This window comes from Monosiga brevicollis, genomic scaffold (genome assembly GCF_000002865.3).
Source record: "Monosiga brevicollis MX1 MONBRscaffold_2 genomic scaffold, whole genome shotgun sequence".
Taxonomy (NCBI): Eukaryota; class Choanoflagellata; order Craspedida; family Salpingoecidae; genus Monosiga; species Monosiga brevicollis.
In genome coordinates, this window is record NW_001865039.1 from 1,840,438 (window position 1) to 1,857,975 (window position 17,538).

At 53.8% G+C, this 17,538-nt stretch overlaps 7 protein-coding genes across 7 annotated transcripts; 4 read left to right on the forward strand and 3 right to left on the reverse strand.

Moving 5' to 3' along the window:
* Nucleotides 1-1,862: 1,862 nt before the first annotated feature.
* Nucleotides 1,863-2,294, reverse strand: MONBRDRAFT_5109 (uncharacterized protein; the record flags this gene model as incomplete). The annotated part of the gene is made up of 1 exon (XM_001742665.1): nt 1,863-2,294. One exon carries the CDS (start codon nt 2,292-2,294, stop codon nt 1,863-1,865), a length of 432 nt encoding a protein of 143 aa, XP_001742717.1.
* An 811-nt stretch (nt 2,295-3,105) lies between these two features.
* Nucleotides 3,106-4,807, forward strand: MONBRDRAFT_22231 (uncharacterized protein; the record flags this gene model as incomplete). The annotated part of the gene is made up of 3 exons (XM_001742210.1): nt 3,106-3,422; nt 3,589-4,411; nt 4,445-4,807. The coding sequence occupies 3 exons, from the start codon at nt 3,106-3,108 to the stop codon at nt 4,805-4,807; spliced, it is 1,503 nt and encodes a 500-aa protein (XP_001742262.1).
* A 1,646-nt stretch (nt 4,808-6,453) lies between these two features.
* Nucleotides 6,454-7,712, forward strand: MONBRDRAFT_22232 (uncharacterized protein; the record flags this gene model as incomplete). Its single annotated transcript, XM_001742211.1, has 5 exons — nt 6,454-6,522; nt 6,615-6,696; nt 6,786-6,907; nt 7,179-7,265; nt 7,341-7,712. 5 exons carry the CDS (start codon nt 6,454-6,456, stop codon nt 7,710-7,712), a joined length of 732 nt encoding a protein of 243 aa, XP_001742263.1.
* Nucleotides 7,713-8,296: 584 nt separating this feature from the next.
* MONBRDRAFT_5112 (uncharacterized protein) lies at nt 8,297-10,003 on the forward strand (the record flags this gene model as incomplete). The annotated part of the gene is made up of 3 exons (XM_001742212.1): nt 8,297-8,847; nt 9,041-9,180; nt 9,264-10,003. 3 exons carry the CDS (start codon nt 8,297-8,299, stop codon nt 10,001-10,003), a joined length of 1,431 nt encoding a protein of 476 aa, XP_001742264.1.
* Nucleotides 10,004-10,901: 898 nt separating this feature from the next.
* On the reverse strand, nt 10,902-11,303 carry MONBRDRAFT_22233 (uncharacterized protein; the record flags this gene model as incomplete). Its single annotated transcript, XM_001742666.1, has 1 exon — nt 10,902-11,303. One exon carries the CDS (start codon nt 11,301-11,303, stop codon nt 10,902-10,904), a length of 402 nt encoding a protein of 133 aa, XP_001742718.1.
* Nucleotides 11,304-11,670: 367 nt separating this feature from the next.
* On the forward strand, nt 11,671-12,414 carry MONBRDRAFT_2692 (uncharacterized protein; the record flags this gene model as incomplete). Its single annotated transcript, XM_001742213.1, has 3 exons — nt 11,671-11,898; nt 11,989-12,145; nt 12,224-12,414. Coding segments are annotated over 3 exons (576 nt in total), but the record flags the coding sequence as incomplete, so codon positions are not given.
* A 641-nt stretch (nt 12,415-13,055) lies between these two features.
* On the reverse strand, nt 13,056-16,027 carry MONBRDRAFT_13571 (uncharacterized protein; the record flags this gene model as incomplete). The annotated part of the gene is made up of 8 exons (XM_001742667.1): nt 13,056-13,244; nt 13,348-13,412; nt 13,558-13,742; nt 13,845-13,888; nt 13,974-14,055; nt 14,191-14,288; nt 14,384-14,659; nt 15,776-16,027. The coding sequence occupies 8 exons, from the start codon at nt 16,025-16,027 to the stop codon at nt 13,056-13,058; spliced, it is 1,191 nt and encodes a 396-aa protein (XP_001742719.1).
* Between the last annotated feature and the right edge of the window lie 1,511 nt (nt 16,028-17,538).

Sequence of the window (17,538 nt, forward strand, 5' to 3'; positions counted from 1 at the left end):
GAGAGAGAGAGAGAGAGAGAAAGAGCGAGAGAAACCAAGTCGTTGACACCAAAGAGCAGCCCTAGGCGAAAAGAAAGAGGCACTAACTTCGTCCTGGGCTTCAACATCAACGTCAAGCTCCAACAACATCTCCGTCACTTTGACATGACCGTAAGAGCAGGCACGGTGCAGTGCTGTTTCCCAACACTGTGGGTTGATGCACCACCATGACATCCAGGCACAGCATCACCACGTGAATTCAATAACAAGATGATCCTTCTTATGTTCGGTGCAAACACATATAGACGGAAAAGAAAAGCGAGAGGAAGCGATAAACATCAAAGAACAGCCATGAGGAAAAACGGGAGAAGGTATTGACCTTGGCTTTTGCATCAGCGCCAAACTCCAACAGCATTTTCACCAACTTGACGCGGCTGCAGGCCAAGTATAGTGGCGTTATGCCATTCTGCGGGTTGATGCAAGACCATGCGTCCAGTAATACAATCAGCCCTTATGTCCCCTCAGCACAATTGAATCAAGAGGAAGAGGAAGAGTAAACAGTCATTAAACAAGGTTAGGAAAAAGAGGTGCTCACCGCGGTTTTGGCGTCAGCATCAACGCCATGCTTCAGCAGTATCTCCACCACCTCCACGAGACCTTTATCGCAGGCATTGTGTAATGGTGTAAAGTGGGGCTGTGCGTGGAGTACATACAGGTGCATCAGCATGCGTTTCAGGTTACACCATGACTATCACCGTGAAGATCTGTCCACCACATTCGAAGCAAAAGTGACCCACTCGACACAAGGCTATCAACCGCCATACGTACCCAATCACCAGTGCAAGTGGCAGCGGATCGAATGCGTTGAGGATCCCAACTGTTCAGTAGCCGCAGCGCCTTTCGTGATTCACATGATTTACACGCCTCGTACAGCTGTTTTCCATCATCCGAACTCATGGCAATTGGTCTTCTTCCCCCTCTGCTATGAATCTCACTACTCAAACTCAAACACCAACCGATAGGGACTTCAACACAAATATGAGTCTCAAGTGCGCGAGTCAGAAAAAAGGCAGTCGATCAGCCACACCGCTGCCTCTCGCCTTCGACAAGCCCGGACAAAAGAGTTGATCTTCTTACCTCCGATGGATATGACGGTAGTTGCAGACCAAGACCGGGAGCTCGCAAGTACAGTGAGAGCATTGGTGCCACGTGAATGAAAAAAAAAAACAAAAAACAAAAAAAAAAAAACGTGGTGACAGCATCAAAGACCCCACAAAAAAATGCATGACCACCTTGCCAAAGAGTTGACCACTTTCTCTTCGTCCAGACTTGTGTAATCTATATTTAGGCGATGTAATTTCGAAGGTGTCGCAGAAATGGCAAAAACGACCACCCACGCCGTCAAATGTGAACGGCGCAAGCCCCGCATCAGTATCCATTGTTGTGTCCTCAGACTGCAGTGAACGCGGGAGTGCCGTTGCACGATCTATGCTCTCTTGATTGAACCGTCTGTGCTGGCTTTTGAGCAGATGATGAGGGACGCTGCCACAGATGACGAGGCATTGCCACATTATCATCGCAGAGCTTACAAAGCAACCATGTTGACCGTACACACTTGGGCCGCGACGATGCTGTGCTGTCACTAGAGGTTAATCCGACGCTTTGGCACCCCTGTGCGCGTCTTCTGACGTACCGGTGCATCGGTATCAGGCATTTTATGCGCGGTCTGAACATGGCTGCATAGTTTGTTGCTCGAAAGACGATTCATAGCTCGACCTTTTGCTTGCCCCGTTCTTCGCGTTTCGCGATATGGAGCAGCTTGTTCATTCGCTGCCGCTATTTATTAAAAAATCAGCGAAAAGTCTAGCACGGTCAAACTTGCCCTACAGATGGATCGAGCCAACTTGACTTGCTCCTCGTTCTACATCCCTCTCATCCCGTCTCCCGTTGAGGAAGATGGCTTGAGGCAATCCCATCGTCCCTGGTTGTCGGTCTGCCAACAGTTCGTCAAGACTCAAAAAATGCCGCGTACAAGCCTCGGCTGTTGCGGCTGTTACTCTTGCTGAGTTCTGAGTCACCGTGGTGGTAAGATGTATGTTCGAGTCGGACTCCAATCCTCGAAACCAGTCATTGCTCAAAGGCACCTGGCATACGGGGTTGTCCGAGCTTTCAGCGTCTTGATGACGAGTAAGAAGAGCAAGCTCGGCAGAGCTGAGTTTGGGAATCCGATCAAGCAATTTGTTGTTCTCATTGAGTGCGTTCTCTCGGGCACTGCGACGAATTTCAAGAAGCTCGCACACAACCTCCACGATCATGCCATGGCTCGTACACGCACGCTTCTCACTGCAGGTCTCTAGCCGGTTTGTCAAAGCTAAGCGCTCATGTGCCAGAATAATCCGCCTGACGTCATGAGGTTGGATGCCTCGCTGTCTCCGCGTTGAGCAGCCACAAGATCTGCTCTGGTGATACCGTGCAGCTCAAGAAGCTCGTCGGACCGATTCGGGCCCTCCCGGCACTGGCGCTCAAAGGAGGTTGACTAGACTGCCAAGTTGTTGATGAGGACGGCCATCGACCCCTAAATACTGTTGAACTTCAATGGATGTCATCGAACCCGCCGTGAGCTGACGTAAGAGCTGGGATGCACGATCTGCCTTGGCTCGACGCTCGGCCTTTAGGCACAAATACCACTGTCAGCTGTATGCGGGGAAATGTCAAGGTTTCAGCACCAAAGAGCTACACAGTGAAGCGGTTCCCAACACCAAGGCGCACCGACATCCTTGAAAACCCCAGCTTCCATCATACCCGGGCGTTGCATTGCGTGGACATGCCTGTTTAGCCCGGCGATGCCGCATGCCGGCGGTCTGTCAGCAGAGGCGGGCTGACCCGAAATGGCAGCCATAAATCAGTAAGTCCAAGAAGATGAGCATTCAAAAGCTTTGCCTAAATCATAATTAATGGTGCAAAACTAGAATCCAACCTTTTATTTTCTGAAGATTGATCAACTGGCCACCAGGGCGCTGCCGTTTATCTTGCCAGACAGCTCCAGCCTCCAACAGAGGGAAAAGTGAATGGAAAAAATAAGGGCACAAAAATACCCTTGGTGGTAACTGGACATCCTACATCAGCATGTTACGTAAGTCTGTCACCAAACTGCGCGATCGTCGTTTTATATTATCGACACTCACGGAGATCTGCACTCAATACGTCATGCCCCTCACCGAAGCCCGCGCCTGCGCCTGGGTCGATCTCCTGCTCAAGGATCCGGTACATAAGTTCAACCTCGCTCCGGCCACCGTCTTTGCTTCCCACGCCTGGAAGTACAGCTTTGCCATCACAGTCGATACCATCCTGCGCCACGAGTTCCGGGAAGCGCCCGGCGCTTACTATTGGATCGACCTCATCCCCAACAACCAGCACATCGCCACCGATCTCCCCTACGAATGGTGCGTTGGCGGTGAATGGAGGCTGCAAGAAATGGACGTGCTTGGATGTGCCCGTGATCCCTCGCCTCGCTCTTTGTTTCTCTCGTTTTTTTTTTTTTTTTTTTTTTTTTTTTTTTCCTTCTTCTTTCCTTTACTTTTTTTCTTGCTGACCGTCCTCCCACCGCAGGTGGTGCAACACGTTCCAGGAGAACATCAAGCGCATCGGCCGGGTGCTGCTAGTGATGAGCCCTTGGCGCGACCCGATTCCCATGACGCGTGCGTGGTGTCTGTTTGAGATGATGAACGCCCTCCACGGCAAGGTGCAGCTCGACATTCGGCTGCCCGAGGCCGAGGTTGATGGTTTCGTGGAGGCCCTGGCCGACAACCACAACGAGGTCATGGACATGCTGGTGCGCGTGGAGGCACAAAAGGCCGAGGCGTCCAAGGCAAGCGACAGGGACATGATCTTCAAAACAGTGGAGGAGACGGTCGGCTTTCCCGAGCTCAACACCAAGATCAAAGCGCAGCTGCGCGCCTGGTGCCTGGAGCAGGCGCTGGTGGCCGTCAGGGACCGTGAATCTGAGGACGGCAAGAGCATGAACTTTGCCAATTTTTGCAATCATGTTGGGATCGTGCTGTCAGCCTTTGGCGAGTTCGACAAAGCCCTCGAAATTTCAATCAAGGCCCTGGAGATTTGCTTGGCCACACGGGGTGAGGAGCACATTCACACTGCCACCATGTACATCAGAGTTGGCCGTATCTATCGGCGTCAGCACAAATACGAGCAAGCATTAGAGTACCACGACAAGGCGCTGAAGATTACGTTGAATTCGCAGGGCGAAGAGCACCTCAGCACGGCCTCCACCTACAACAGCATGGCCCTCCTCCACACCAACCTCAAGCAATATGAGTCAGCGCTCGAGTGTCACGACAAGGCCTTGAAGATTATGTTGGCAACGCTGGGCGAGGAGGACGAGAACACGGCCGGCGCCTACAACAACATGGCCAACGTCTTCAAGAGCCAGAGGGAGTCCGTGAAATAGACAGAGTACTACAGCAAAGCGCTGAAGATTTTGCTCCTGACGATGGGCGAGAAGCACCCGAGCACAGCTGCCGCCTACAACAACATGGCCATCATTTACAAGAAGCAGGGCCAGTACGGGCAAGCGCTTGAGCATTACGACAAGGCCTTGATCATTTGGACGGCAGTGTTGGGCGAGGAGCATCCCCGCATGGTGTCTGCCGTCTTCAACAAGGCCATGGCCTACCAGAGCCAGGGCCAGCAGGAGCAAGCCCTCGAGTACTACCGCAAGGCCTTGAGGATTCGAAGCCGGACGCTGGGCATGGATCATGCAGACACGCGGCGTATTCAAAAGGCCATCGACAAACTCGAGGCTTCTTCCTAGGGCGAGGGCGTGTGTGTGTGTGTGTGTGTGTGTGTGTGTGACAACAAGAGCAACTTGTGCATAAGAACCCATAAAGACTCCGTCCTCTTCCCCAACCCGGATCGTAAAATGGCACTCAAGACCGTGGGAAATGACGACCTGAAAGACTCAGACATTGTGGGTTCAACCGACTGCACACTTTACGTGTTAACAGGAACACACTCACAGCATGTGTCGTGTCGATCAAAGGCAGACATGGCTCGAAAGAATGGTAACTCAGATCTGATTTGGGACTTTTTGCATGACCATGCATGATCTACCCCACAATGCAGCCATTGCGTTGACGTCGAACAGAGTCAAGACGATGAGGAATTCATCACGTCTCATAGGCCTATAGAAACGTGCAAGATAAAGAAGAGAAAACAATTTCAGACAGAGGAAAAAAAGAAAAGGCCAACAGCACCATGTATTCCCATCTGGTCACCCACGATAGTACTAGCATGGCCCAACATGGCTTAACTGCGGCGATCGGACGAGAGCCGGTGTATTCCATGTGGTATGACCGTTGGCAACAATGACAAGGCTAATTTGTGGATATAAACGTGTTGGTTTGCATCTTAGGGCACCTTGAACCTGTCGTCCTGGCGGAGCGTCATGAGGCACAGCGGGGGACGATGCACCCACACTCGCGCGCTGGAGTCGTGCACACACCTTGTCACTCAAGAGCCACGACAGTACGTCAAGCCCTTGGTTCCAGGCGGGTCAGATGGCAAAACATCAATTCCCCAGAAGATGATCGAAGCAACGGTACCTCGGGACTGGCACAATGGACCGGTCAAGGATGGACCAGCTTCCCCGAACTGGCACAAGCCTGCATGATCGACTGCGGTTATTGCACCGGCTTTGGCGTGTTCCTCCGCACACGCTTAACCATGGGCATGGGCAGTTCAGAGCAAGCGAGCGCAGCACTCGGCTTAAAAGTGACACTTGCTCTCACCGCATTGACTCTCTCTTCTCTCTCACATGTGAATGTCAATGCGCGCACCTTAAAAGCTCCTTCTGCCTAAGGCAAGAACACATGATCATGGGTCAATGTCGTTGATGGCCGTTGCAGAGCCTGCAGCTCCGGTGGTTCCGAATGTTCGACAGGCCTTGATTCGCGATGCGCTGCGCTGCATGGTCAAGGTTGGCGTCCATGCATGTATGCACGGATCCTCAGCTTGCAGAGGTAACACCAGTCAGTCACAAATTCACAGCATTTGAGAACGCCGATTCGGCGCGCCAAAGTGGCGCTGTTGGAGGCCTCTGGGGCTTGGGTGACTGCCCGTTGCCGTCAACATGTTGCTTCTTGACCACGCACGGCGACCCCGTGCGCAGCCCGAACCATCGCTTGGTTGGTTGGATGGATCATTTTACACCTGGTGCATTAAGCACCGCCGCCATCAATGACCCGTCACTGGACCGCCATGCCCGCCTCAACAAATTCGCCTGCCAGACGGCAGCGAAGACCACTGATATGGTCATGGGCAGTGGCGCTAATTCTATGCTGTCTCATGCCAAGAAACAAAGGTCTCCCGCTGCATGCCACCGGATCAGCCCCTTCAACATCTGATGCTGTCCTTTCAGCTTTGGACACGACGGCATCAGTCTCGGATGACGCGGAACCCATGCTATATTTGATTACCCCAACCTACGCACGCGAAACGCAGTTTGTCGATCTGACCCGCCTCTGCCAGGTATGCTGGGTAGCTGCGACGGCGTTGGACGACAATTCTGTCTGCCCGCTGGCAGGTTCTGACATCTTCTGCACTGTCTCTCACGGGTGTAGACGCTTCTCCTTGTGCCGCGCGTGCACTGGATTGTGATTGAAGATGCTGAAGACTTTTCTCCCCATGTCACCCAGTTTATGGGTTGGTGCACGGCCCAAACTGCCCCCGTTGCCTACCTTGAGCATGCATGGTCTCTTGCTAACCTTTTTGCTCCTTTTGCCTCTTGACAGCGGAATGCGGTGTCAATTATTCGCACCTACACGCGGCCACACCTCCGCTGCGCAAAGGGCGCATTTGTCAAAAGATTGATCGGCGCATCGGCTGTACGGAGCATCGCTTGGGTCTCAGGCGGGTAGGTGCCAGGCGCCGTGTGCAGACGGGACGGTGCAGTTTGTGGGCCAATCCTCATACATTGGTTGCTCAGCTGCCAGAAACTCGAGGATCGGCGCCCCGCAACGCTGGATTGGCTGAAGTTCGCCGACTTTTGCACGAGGTAGGGCAAGAACGCGCCCGCATGAGTCACGCGACAGCTACGGCTGAAAAACACCCCTTGCCCCCCTCTTTGACCAATGCGCACCGACCTGAGCCAGCTGCCGACCAATTCTTTCCTTTTGTTTTTCTAGAATGGCAACGAGGGCCTGGTGTACTTTGCTGACGACGACAATACATATTCCATCGAGCTTTTCAAACGCATGCGTAGCATCAAGACGGTTCGTGGGCGTGTCGCGCCTGGGTTGACCTCGCCATCGCGAGCCGTGCTTCCCTCACAACGCTGGTGTGCACAGATTGGCATTTGGCGAGTGGGCTTCCTTGGGAAAATGCGCTACGGAGGCCCTCTCTCCGAGATGACCCCTGAAGGCCCCAAGTTGACGGGCTGGCACGTTGGGTGGGATCCGAACCGTCCATACCCGCTGGACATGGCGTCGTTTGCCTTTGCGGCGCGTTTAATCGAGGACAACGAAGTCCACTTCCCCATCCAAGCCCCACCGGGACAGTTGGAGACCATGTTCTTGGAACGACTTCTTGGTCGGAATGCCAAGCTCGAGGTCATGGACACTGATGTTACTCGCGTACTCGTGTGGCACACTCGCACTGAGCGACCCTCGCTGGGGTTGGAAGGAAAGCTTCCCGAAGCTCCAAACACGCCTGTGATTTAAAAATCTCTTCCTTCTTTTGCTGGGAAGATGTTATGCAAACTAGAAAATCGACGTATTTATGTGCCTACATTGTCTTGAAACGACTTGGTCTGCCTCAAACTGTGACTCTTTGCAACAGCCCCGTCGCTGAAGCCCCGTCGAAAAAAGCTTTCACGCAGCTCCACCCGGCAGGGCGTCCTGAAAGTAAAATACATCACTCCACCTCCAACGAAAATGATGACATTTTGGTTTGGCTCCTCCTCTCTTTTCGTCCCACACACATCCACAATCCATGTCCCTACCATTACGACCTTACTCCCTTTGCACCAGCAACATGCGCACATGCTTCAAGCATCTAACTTCGCTTTTTAACCTTTGAACCCAGCTGACAGTGGGAGCGGGACAGGGACCCGCGAGGGGAGGCGTAACGGCAGTGGGCTGGGCCGTCCATGACCTGTTCCTGGTCACTGCTTGGTGTATTGTACCGGACCGTCGATTCTTTTTTCCTCTCTCTGTGAGTGTTTTGTGGTGGCCTGAAGTAGATTGCTGTCGCGCTCCTCTGGTGGGGCGGGCCTAGGCGGCCTTGCCGTGTATGGACGGTGGTCATGTGGCAGGCGCAAATTTGTATCTGTGCTATACTGCTGGCAGCATGGACGCGCGGCGCATCCGTGCCCGGGCCATCGGCACAGGCCAGCCTGCCGCCCAGGGCTGACGACGCGTGGTCGGTGTTGGACCAGGTGTTGGCGCCCACCACTCTGGAAGCCTTTTTGAGACACGATTATCGCCGCAATCTGCGGCATGTGCGGGCCACCAGCTCGCGCAATCTCTCATCGCTCGACCCTTGGATTGAGCGCCTTTGCAATGTTGACGCGTTCATGGGTGAAACCTTTTCACAGCTACGCGCTGTTCCCGGTGCCGTTCAGTATAAGACTGCGACTGGTTCCGATCGACCTCTCCCCCCAACGCCCACATGGACTGAGGAGGCGCCTCGCTTTTACGCCAGCGGTGAATCCATGGTCCTGCGTCGAGAAGCAACGACCGCCCCGCTATCTGACCTCGAGCTTGCACTCCAAACTGTCTTTCACACGACTCACTCCACGGTCCATGCCTACATTTCGTCGGGCGGCGCTCAGGCGCTCCCTTATCACACCGACAGGTTAGCCAGCCGCCTTGCAATCCCAACCTTCCACCACTTTGTTTTGCTACTTTTATTTTCTCCTGTACCCCCGCACACCCAGCCTGTGAAAAAGCTTCGTCAGCATATGCCTGTCGTCAAGGCGCAAAGCGTGACCAACCGCAACCTCACACGATTCACCCCCTTTTTTTTTCCCTCCCATTTCGCCGCCCAGCTACGATGTGATAGTCCTTCAAGTTTCTGGGGTCAAAAAGTGGACCATTTGCCAGCCTCCATCCCTTGAAACAGCATGGCCGAACCCCTCGCCTGCTGACCTGGCCCAACTTTATGAGCTCCGGCATGCCAACCCTGACGGTACGCTCACCAGCCACCCTCTGTACTGACCTCCGCACCGCCTCTGACCCTGATCACACGCCTTCCTTGTTGCCCCCCCCCAGGCTGCTCGAATTTCAATCATCGCACAATCGAACAGCTCAACTGTCAAAACCTGACTATGCTCGCCGGCGACATGCTGTACCTGCCGAAATCCATGATCCACGTAGCGCACACAAAACCGGGAACCGTCTCCGCCCATCTCACCTACTCTTTGGACAGAGAAGGAGGCATGTGGCGAGATGTCATATCACGCGCGTGCTCCACGTGGCGCCTTCCTCTGTGTCCCGAGATCCTGGGTTCGCTCCAGCGAGCCAAGTCCACAGACGCCGCGCTACCTTGGCTACAGCTTGCCTACGAACCCGTGCGCCCAGGCGCGCCCGTGACCTCCACCCATTGTTTGCGTCTGTATTCGATGGTGTTTGGCAAAGAGTTTTACTCTCTTGCTTCACTGCTGAGCCCACGACCTGGGCTGCTGGGCTACCTTTCGACGCTGCAGCGCAATTGGCAATTGGCTATCCTGGCAGAATGCCATGCGGAGCAAGCAGGCTACACCATGCGTAGTTTTATTGAGACACCTGAAGCCTCCGTCAGCGATGTCAGAATGCGCCGAAACGTTTTCCCATACAACCCTCCCTGCAACAGCAACGGCGGATACTGCTTGAATTGCTATCAGAGTTCCTGCAACAACGGGTGCTCGGGCATTGACGCCTGTGATGGTTATGTGCGTTTTGTATGTTTGCCCGACATCGAGCCTCCCAACCCGCCTCTGCTGACTTTGCGTGTTGGGCGTGTTGCCCATTAGTGCTCGGCGTCATGTGATGTGCAGGTTTGCAACTCCTGTGGCTGCGTAAGTTGCTCGTTTACACTTGGTGCAAAAAATGCAACACTTGCGCATGCCTCTTGCTTACCTCCGATCCTGCTTGCCCTTCAATCTGGTGAAATCGCAATGGGAACAAACACGTAGGATGGGACCTGGGGGACAGGTTCGATATCTGGCTCTGTGATTTCATGTGCCGACATCTTTTCTCATTTCGTGTTGCCCGCGTCATCTCTCTTATATCAACCGCCACGTTGCCCGCTGGATGGATCCAGGTTGTGGGTGTGACAGGTAAGGCACGCCGGCTGCGGTCACTGCGCATTTTTTCGTCGATTCATTGTTGATATACGTGTTTGGCTTGTTGATGCCCCAATATCCAGTTGTAGCATGACGGATGGGTGTGATGATAATTGCAACGAAGGCTGCCCCTTCTGTTCCTCCGCTTGTGATGTCCAAACCTGCGGCACCGTCGCCTGTAGAGCTGGCCATTTCCAACACACCGGCAATATTGTTCAAAACGGCTGCCAAGGTAAGTCCCCTGATTGTTATTTGATCGTCTAACAGCTCGCACCTCATGAATATGCTTGCCATCTAGCATGTGCCGCGGGCAAGTATCAACCCACAGTAACATTGACAACCCAATGCACACCCTGCCCAGAGGTATGTCTCATTTACTTGTTTGCGTTTGTAGAATGCATCATTTCAGGCCGCCGCTTGTTACTCAACAGGGTACTTTTCAAGATCAAACTGGCCAGGCAAGCTGTGCAGGGTGCGCGACTGCCGGGCGCACGTGCATGGTCAATCAATACCAATCTGGCTGCGGTGGCAGCTCTGCTGGCACATGCTCCACCTGCCCCATCGGTACTTTTCTTCACATGGTTGATCACCGAGAGACCGCCTGCGTTCCCATCGAAAGCGGGTCTAGCTCTTCGATCTCTTCCATCTCCTCCATCTCTTCCACCTCTTCCACCTCTTCCACCTCTTCCATCTCCTCCATCTCCTTCACCTCTTCCACCTCTTCCACCTCTACTACCTCTTCCACCTCTTCCACCTCTACTACCTCTTCCACCTCTTCCACCTCTACTACCTCTTCCACCTCTACTACCTCTACTACCTCTTCCACCTCTACTACCTCTACTACCTCTTCCACCTCTACTACCTCTACTACCTCCTCGACCTCCTCGACTTCCCCGACCTCCTCGACCTCCTCGACCTCCTCGACCTCTACCACAAGCTCTCCACCTCGCGTACTAGAAGCGATCAATTCCGGATCGTCTAGCCGCATGGTCGGCGGGCCCGTGGCTACACTGGTCGGCGGCAGTGTGGCGGGTGCAGGCCTCCTGCTCTTGCTTGGCACCCTGCTGGTGCTCGCCCGTCGTCGTGGCCAACGGAAGACTCTTTCTCTTGACACAGCCACCTACGCCACCATGGAAGTATGCAACAGTGAACGTTGGGAAATGAATCGCAACTTGATTTCACTGGGTCGGTTCCTGGGACCTGGGGCTTTTGGCAACAAGTTTTTGGCTCAGGTCCGTAATCGGGTGCAGAACACAGCGCAGTCGTTTGAGGCGGAGGTCATTGCAGCAGCGCAGCCTGAGGAACAGCAACAACAAATATTGAAGCGAGTGGCTTTTCTAAAAACCGTCGGTTGGCACCAACACCTGGCGGGGCTTGCTGGACACTGCCTGCAAGCGGAGCCAAAATTAGTCTTATTTGAATATGGCGAGCTTGGTTTTCTGTGTGACTACTTGCACATGCGGCGTGGAACGCCGCACGAGCCTGGGCAGGCACAACTGGTGGATTTTTCTCACCAAATAGCAGAGGGCATGGCTTTTCTGCACTCGCGAACGGTTCTAGTCTCAGCCCTCTCCGGACGCAATGTAGGACACTTGCTTGAATGGTCGTGTCTGTTTGCGCCTTTTGTTTTTTTCTTTTACTAATCATGCATACTTCCAACTCAAATTGTGTAGATTGTGCTGACCACCGAGTTACATTGCATGATCTGCCACGGGGCAGTCGTTCCCGAGAGCAAAGATCGGTTTGTCTTCAAGGGCTGTGCCGCACCAGCCATTCAGTGGATGGCCCCCGAGAGCATCGCCCATCATCGTTTTAACAACCAATCAGATGGTTAGACTTTGGACCTGCATGTGGCAGTCCCCGTCCTTTCCATCTCACATCTCACTAACACTGTGGTTTTTCTCCTAGTCTGGTCACTTGGGGTCACCATGTGGGAGGTGTTTACCTTTGGAAGCGTGCCTTTTGCGCAATTGGCAACTGGTGATCTTTTTTACCACCTTGAGCTGGGCATGCGGCCCGAGCAGCCTGAATCCATGCCACCGGCCGTGAGACATTTGCTTCAACGCTGTTGGCAATTTGAGCCACAAGCGCGTCCATCGAGTGATGAGGTCGCGCGCGAGATGCTAGGGCTCAACACGCTGCAGACCCTTCGCCCGAACCCCAGCCATAGCCATGAGGAGGTTTATGACGAGATTGCCGACGACACGCCTCAGATATATGACACGGTTGACGCTTATCACAATCCGACCGAGACGTCGCTGGGTTCCGCCAACGTTGAGAACAGGCAGCATCCAAACACCAACATGTACGAAGCGTTTTTAGAGGAAGACGCCAACGTGTATTGCGAGCCATCAACCACAGCTTTCCGCCAGTCCCAAGTGAGTGTCCCCTCTTCAGGCTGCTTAGAGCATTTTGCCCGGTTAATCACTCTGACATTATGCCTTTTGCTGGCCCAGGACCCCACGGACTACGTTGAGCTGGACGATTTCGTTGAGGCACCACCGCCTGTCCCCGCTCGTGCAACCAAAAGCATGTCATTCCTTGACATTGATGATGTCGAGCTGTAACCAAAAAGTTGTTTGTTCACATGTCAATACCTTAATCCACCCTTGCAATCCATTTGGGTCGGACTAGACCGGGGCCCCATATCATACGTGCACGCGAACATGAACAAAGAGTAAATTCAGCTTTCGCAAACAATCATGCCATGGGTTCCTCCACTTCACTTCCATCGTGTGCCTTAGTGGCCAGCGCCGAGGTCGTTCAGAGCCCGGCGGAAGTCCTGGGTACACTCGCTGCGAACGGCCTCGTGCAGAGTGGTGCCAGTCACCTCTTCGTACAGTGCACGCACGGACGCCAGGTCTCTTTCGCTGCGCGACACAAAGATGCGAATGATCTTGGCCTCATCCATGCCCAGTCCACGAAAGGCCTACAACGGTAAGATGAGCGAGGTTGAGGGTGAGCGGACACTGTCTCGCATCAAAGGCACAGAAGTATAAGACAGTAGCGAGCCAGATACGCCAGTCACATACAGCATCGATTTGTTGCGCAAAGAATCGCGCCGGATTACGGCAACAAGACACAATGGCGATGTAACCTGTCGCAAGTGGCGAGCATCACAGGTGAGGCACTTCAGCAACGATCACGAGGCTTGTGTATGAAGACAGCAGCTGTGGCTCGTCGAGCCTGCACAATCAACCCCTGTCTACAGTCATGCAACAAAGTCCATAACTCAAGTTTACCTTGCGCAAGATGGCTGGAAAGGAAGGTGCGCATGCGCTTGGTGATCTCGTAGCCCGTCAAGTTCTCGTACTCTTGCAGGGCCAAGCGAATGTGACGAGGGCTGCGGACGGCCAAAATGGAATTCAAAACACTCTCGTCGCGCGACCAGCCACAGACGTTTTTCTGCAGCAGCTCTGCATCTCGCCTGTGCCCAAGAAGAGAGAGAGAAAACCACCACAGCATTCCAGGTCAGCTCACAACCAACAAAAAGCAAAAGCAAAGGAAGAAAGGCATTCATTTTTCGCACTTGGCCTTTTCCTCATCAACTTCGGTGCTCTCATCTCGACCACCCTATCCAAGTAGACAATGGTGAACTGTGAGAGGGTCTAGAAGACTTGGAAGTGTGTGCTCTGATTTACCAGCGCACGCAACGAACCGCCAGCATGGAAATCAAGAGGCGCTTGTAGCTGCCCCCGGTCTCGCTTTGAATGTCCGCTTCAAGCTCGCGATTAAAGAGGCTGCAAAACGAAGGCAATTGCGAGAACAAAATGAGGGGGTGTTGTTGTTTTTTCCTGGTTTTTTTTTTTTTTTTCGATGTATTACTACCAACGTCACGCTCAAGCATGCAAGCAGGAGGCGCGCAGTGAACCAACCGCTGGTAAGCCTCCTTGATGGCCGCAATTTCGCTGTTGGTGCGTGTGCACAAGACCTCGATCAGCACCGAGTCGGCCGTGCCCAAGCCCTTCATGGCCTATCATATATACATTTGAGGAGATGAGTTGTGAGTCGTGAGCCCGGGACGCAACAGCCAGGCATTGATAGGTGAGCTCGGTGCATCGTGCGTACGTTGCGGAGGCACTTGGCGTCGAAATCCGCTGGAGGGTCCATGGCAGCCAACACCAAGTCTCGAAACTTGCCCCCAAGCTCGCTATTGAGGTCCTTGATGAGATCACGGCCATAGGTGGTCTTGTACTGAACCGCAAGCGTCTGACGCTGCTCGTTGTTGATGCTAAAGATGACTTCGCGCACGGCAGTTTTGTCGCAGCCAAAGCCCTTGAAAGCCTTGCGCAGCTTGATGGCACTTGCCTCGGCGTCAAAGTCCGGATTGGCGGTGATGGAAGGCTGAGAACAAAAACACAAATCACACAGAGGGCACCAGTAAGAAAAGAAGTGGCATGGTCAGACAAGTTTACAAAAGCTTGTAAGCAATGCAGTGTGAGAACTATGAGCTTGCTTTTATACCTCGGGCTCGGGCAAATCGAGACGCCTCTCGATCATCTGATCTTGTGTGGCCAGCTCGGTTGCCTCATCAATCTCAACCTAGGGAGCAATCACGACCCACCCCAAACAGGAGACAACACACGAGGCGGGGTGAGCTCGAGGTGCACAGACACCGGGCAGAAATGCACACGGTGACCCACATCCTTTTCTTCCTCAGGAACCTCGACGGGCTCTTCTTCTTCGGCTTCGGCCTCCAGTGCAGCTGCGAGTGCGGCCTCGGCCTCCTGCGCACGGTTTTCATTGTAGTATCACAGACATCACAATATGTCATTCCGATTCACGGTTCGTGGAAGGCTCATTTCTTCCAGACAAGAATCATGCAAGACAAGAGTGCGCAGCGCAAGCGGGCCCACCTCTTGCAGACGACGTTGGTTGGCAGCCATGGCCTCGGCCTCAGCTTCGGCTTGGCGGATAGCCTGTGCGCGTGTTTCGGGCACCGAGTCAGCACATGGATATGTGTCAAAGGCGTGGGCGTCATCGAGGCAAATGGCATGCTCGCGTGCTACAAACACACCTCCTGTCGAGCCGCTTCGGCGGCCTCAGCCTCGAGACGAGCTGCTTCGGCAGCCTCGGCAGTCAAACGGGCTTGGGCCTCGAGCTGAGCCTCGTACTCTTCGTCGTCCACCTCGTCCTCTGTCAAGCCCAAGTGACCAACGTGAGGGCAGGCATCATCGACCGGCAAGTCGGCACAGGATATTCGAGAGGCATACCACTAGATTCGCTGGATTCAGATTCCGAGGCAGACTCGTTGGCCAATTGCTCTAAACGGCTGCAACGGGCTTCCAAGGCGGCAAGTTTGGCCTGCAAAGCCGCTTCATTGGCTTGATGGCCCATTTCCACGCGTTTGTGGAAGCGGGCACGCTTGCGCGCCATCTTTTGGCGCGTGCGCATCATCTTGAATTGGCGGAAGATGATGCGCTCATGCAAATCCAACGCACGCACGGCGGCACTATCGACAACATGGGTATGAGGCGAGTTTATGTGTGTGTGTGTGTGTGTGTGTGTGTGTGTGTGTGTGTGTGTGTGTGTGTGTGTGTGTGTGTGTGTGTGTGTGTGTGTGTGTGTGTGTGTGTGTGTGTGTGTGTGTGTGTGTGTGTGTGTGTGTGTGTGTGTGTGTGTGTGTGTGTGTGTGTGTGTGTGGTGTTTAATTGATTCTTGAGCTTGAAACTCAAGGGCGGGAGAAGCGTACCGGCGCTCAGGGCGAGGCATGTCCAAGATTGGGCCGAAGCGTTCCTCGAGATCCTCGTAATCAAAGTCAGCATCTTCTTCCTCTTCGGGCTCCTCTTCAGGCTCGTCCGTCATGTTCATGGCCTGGCCGTTCACCATCAAGCGAAACTGTGTCGCCGGGCTCTTCTCCTGCAAACAGCAAAGTGTGAGGCATGCAAGCGTTGTGCAACACCGTGGACTTGCGCAGATTTCGACAGCAGGACAAATGGAAAAAAAAAAGGGTAGGGGGGGAATAGCAAAGGATGGACGCACGCGTGGGACCATGTAGGCCGGGCCTTGCTTGGCGGTAGCCAGGCAGTGGGTTTTGCTTGAGTTGACCAAGTACACGGTACCATCGCTGTCATCGGCGTCCAGAAACAGTGGCTGAGCCTCGTCAGTTGGGGCAGGCATACCACCGTCTGAGGACCATATGAGAAGCATGCACGAAATGAACGTGGTCCATGTCCCAAGCTCAAGATGGTTGGCTAGGCAGGATGGCTTACCCTCGGGGAGGCCAATAAACTTCTGGCTGACAAGCGTGGCCTGCACGGTAGCCTCGTGCTGCTCGTTACCACCGAGTGTAAAGAGAGTTAGCTTGCCATCACCACCTTCAAAAAGCAAATGATCATGAGTCCAAAGGGGGCGGGGCACTCTTGCGCAGTGGCACAGGCCGGGGACAAGTGCTGACTGATGACTGATTGACTCGCCGTACCGTGACAATTGATGCGATCACCGTCCTTGGTGATGCGCAGATTGCGGTGGGTCATCAAAGACTGGAAGCGGACCTGCGCGCCCTGCTGAATCTACGAGAGAAAAAGAATGCAGCCATGGTGAGCACCAGAACGCTCGTTCATGGGAAAGGGACGTGTTGTTGTTGTAGTTGTTGTTGTTTTTGCTTCAGATGCCGCTGCCTGGCTACGCACCAGGTCGTTCATGTCAACCGACTCGGCGCGGCGCACACCATCGGCATGCATCTTCATCATCGCAGCGAATGCCATCTTGCTTGGTAGATCCGAAGAGAAAAAAAGGGGGGGGCGGGGGCGGTTTCTGTCTCAATCAACAGAACGAGCATCCGCGGCAAGTTATGAGTTTACAACCCCCAGAAAATGCGCACCGCCCTCTCCCGTATCGCCCTTTACAGCGATCAGAGCCACTGAACAAGCATGAAAAAAGCGACGATCCCCAGATCGGCGACACACGCAACAAGATCGCCGCAGAGTCACACGCACACGCACACACACAGAGTCACTGACGCTCAAAAAAAATGATCGAAAATACACATCGACATCAAAAAGCGAAAAGAAACAGACGATAACTACTCACCACTCTTCATAAAGGTACTTTGACTCCCTTACTAGTGCTGCAAAAACTACTAACAACAACTTCACAAACCCTGATTGTGAAAAAATGTGACGCGCCACACCATCCTCAACCTGTTGAAGAAGGCCCGAGCGATCGCCGCAAAGGGCAGCCCGGAGGTGCGCGCCGAGGTACAGGACGATGCCTTTGAACAA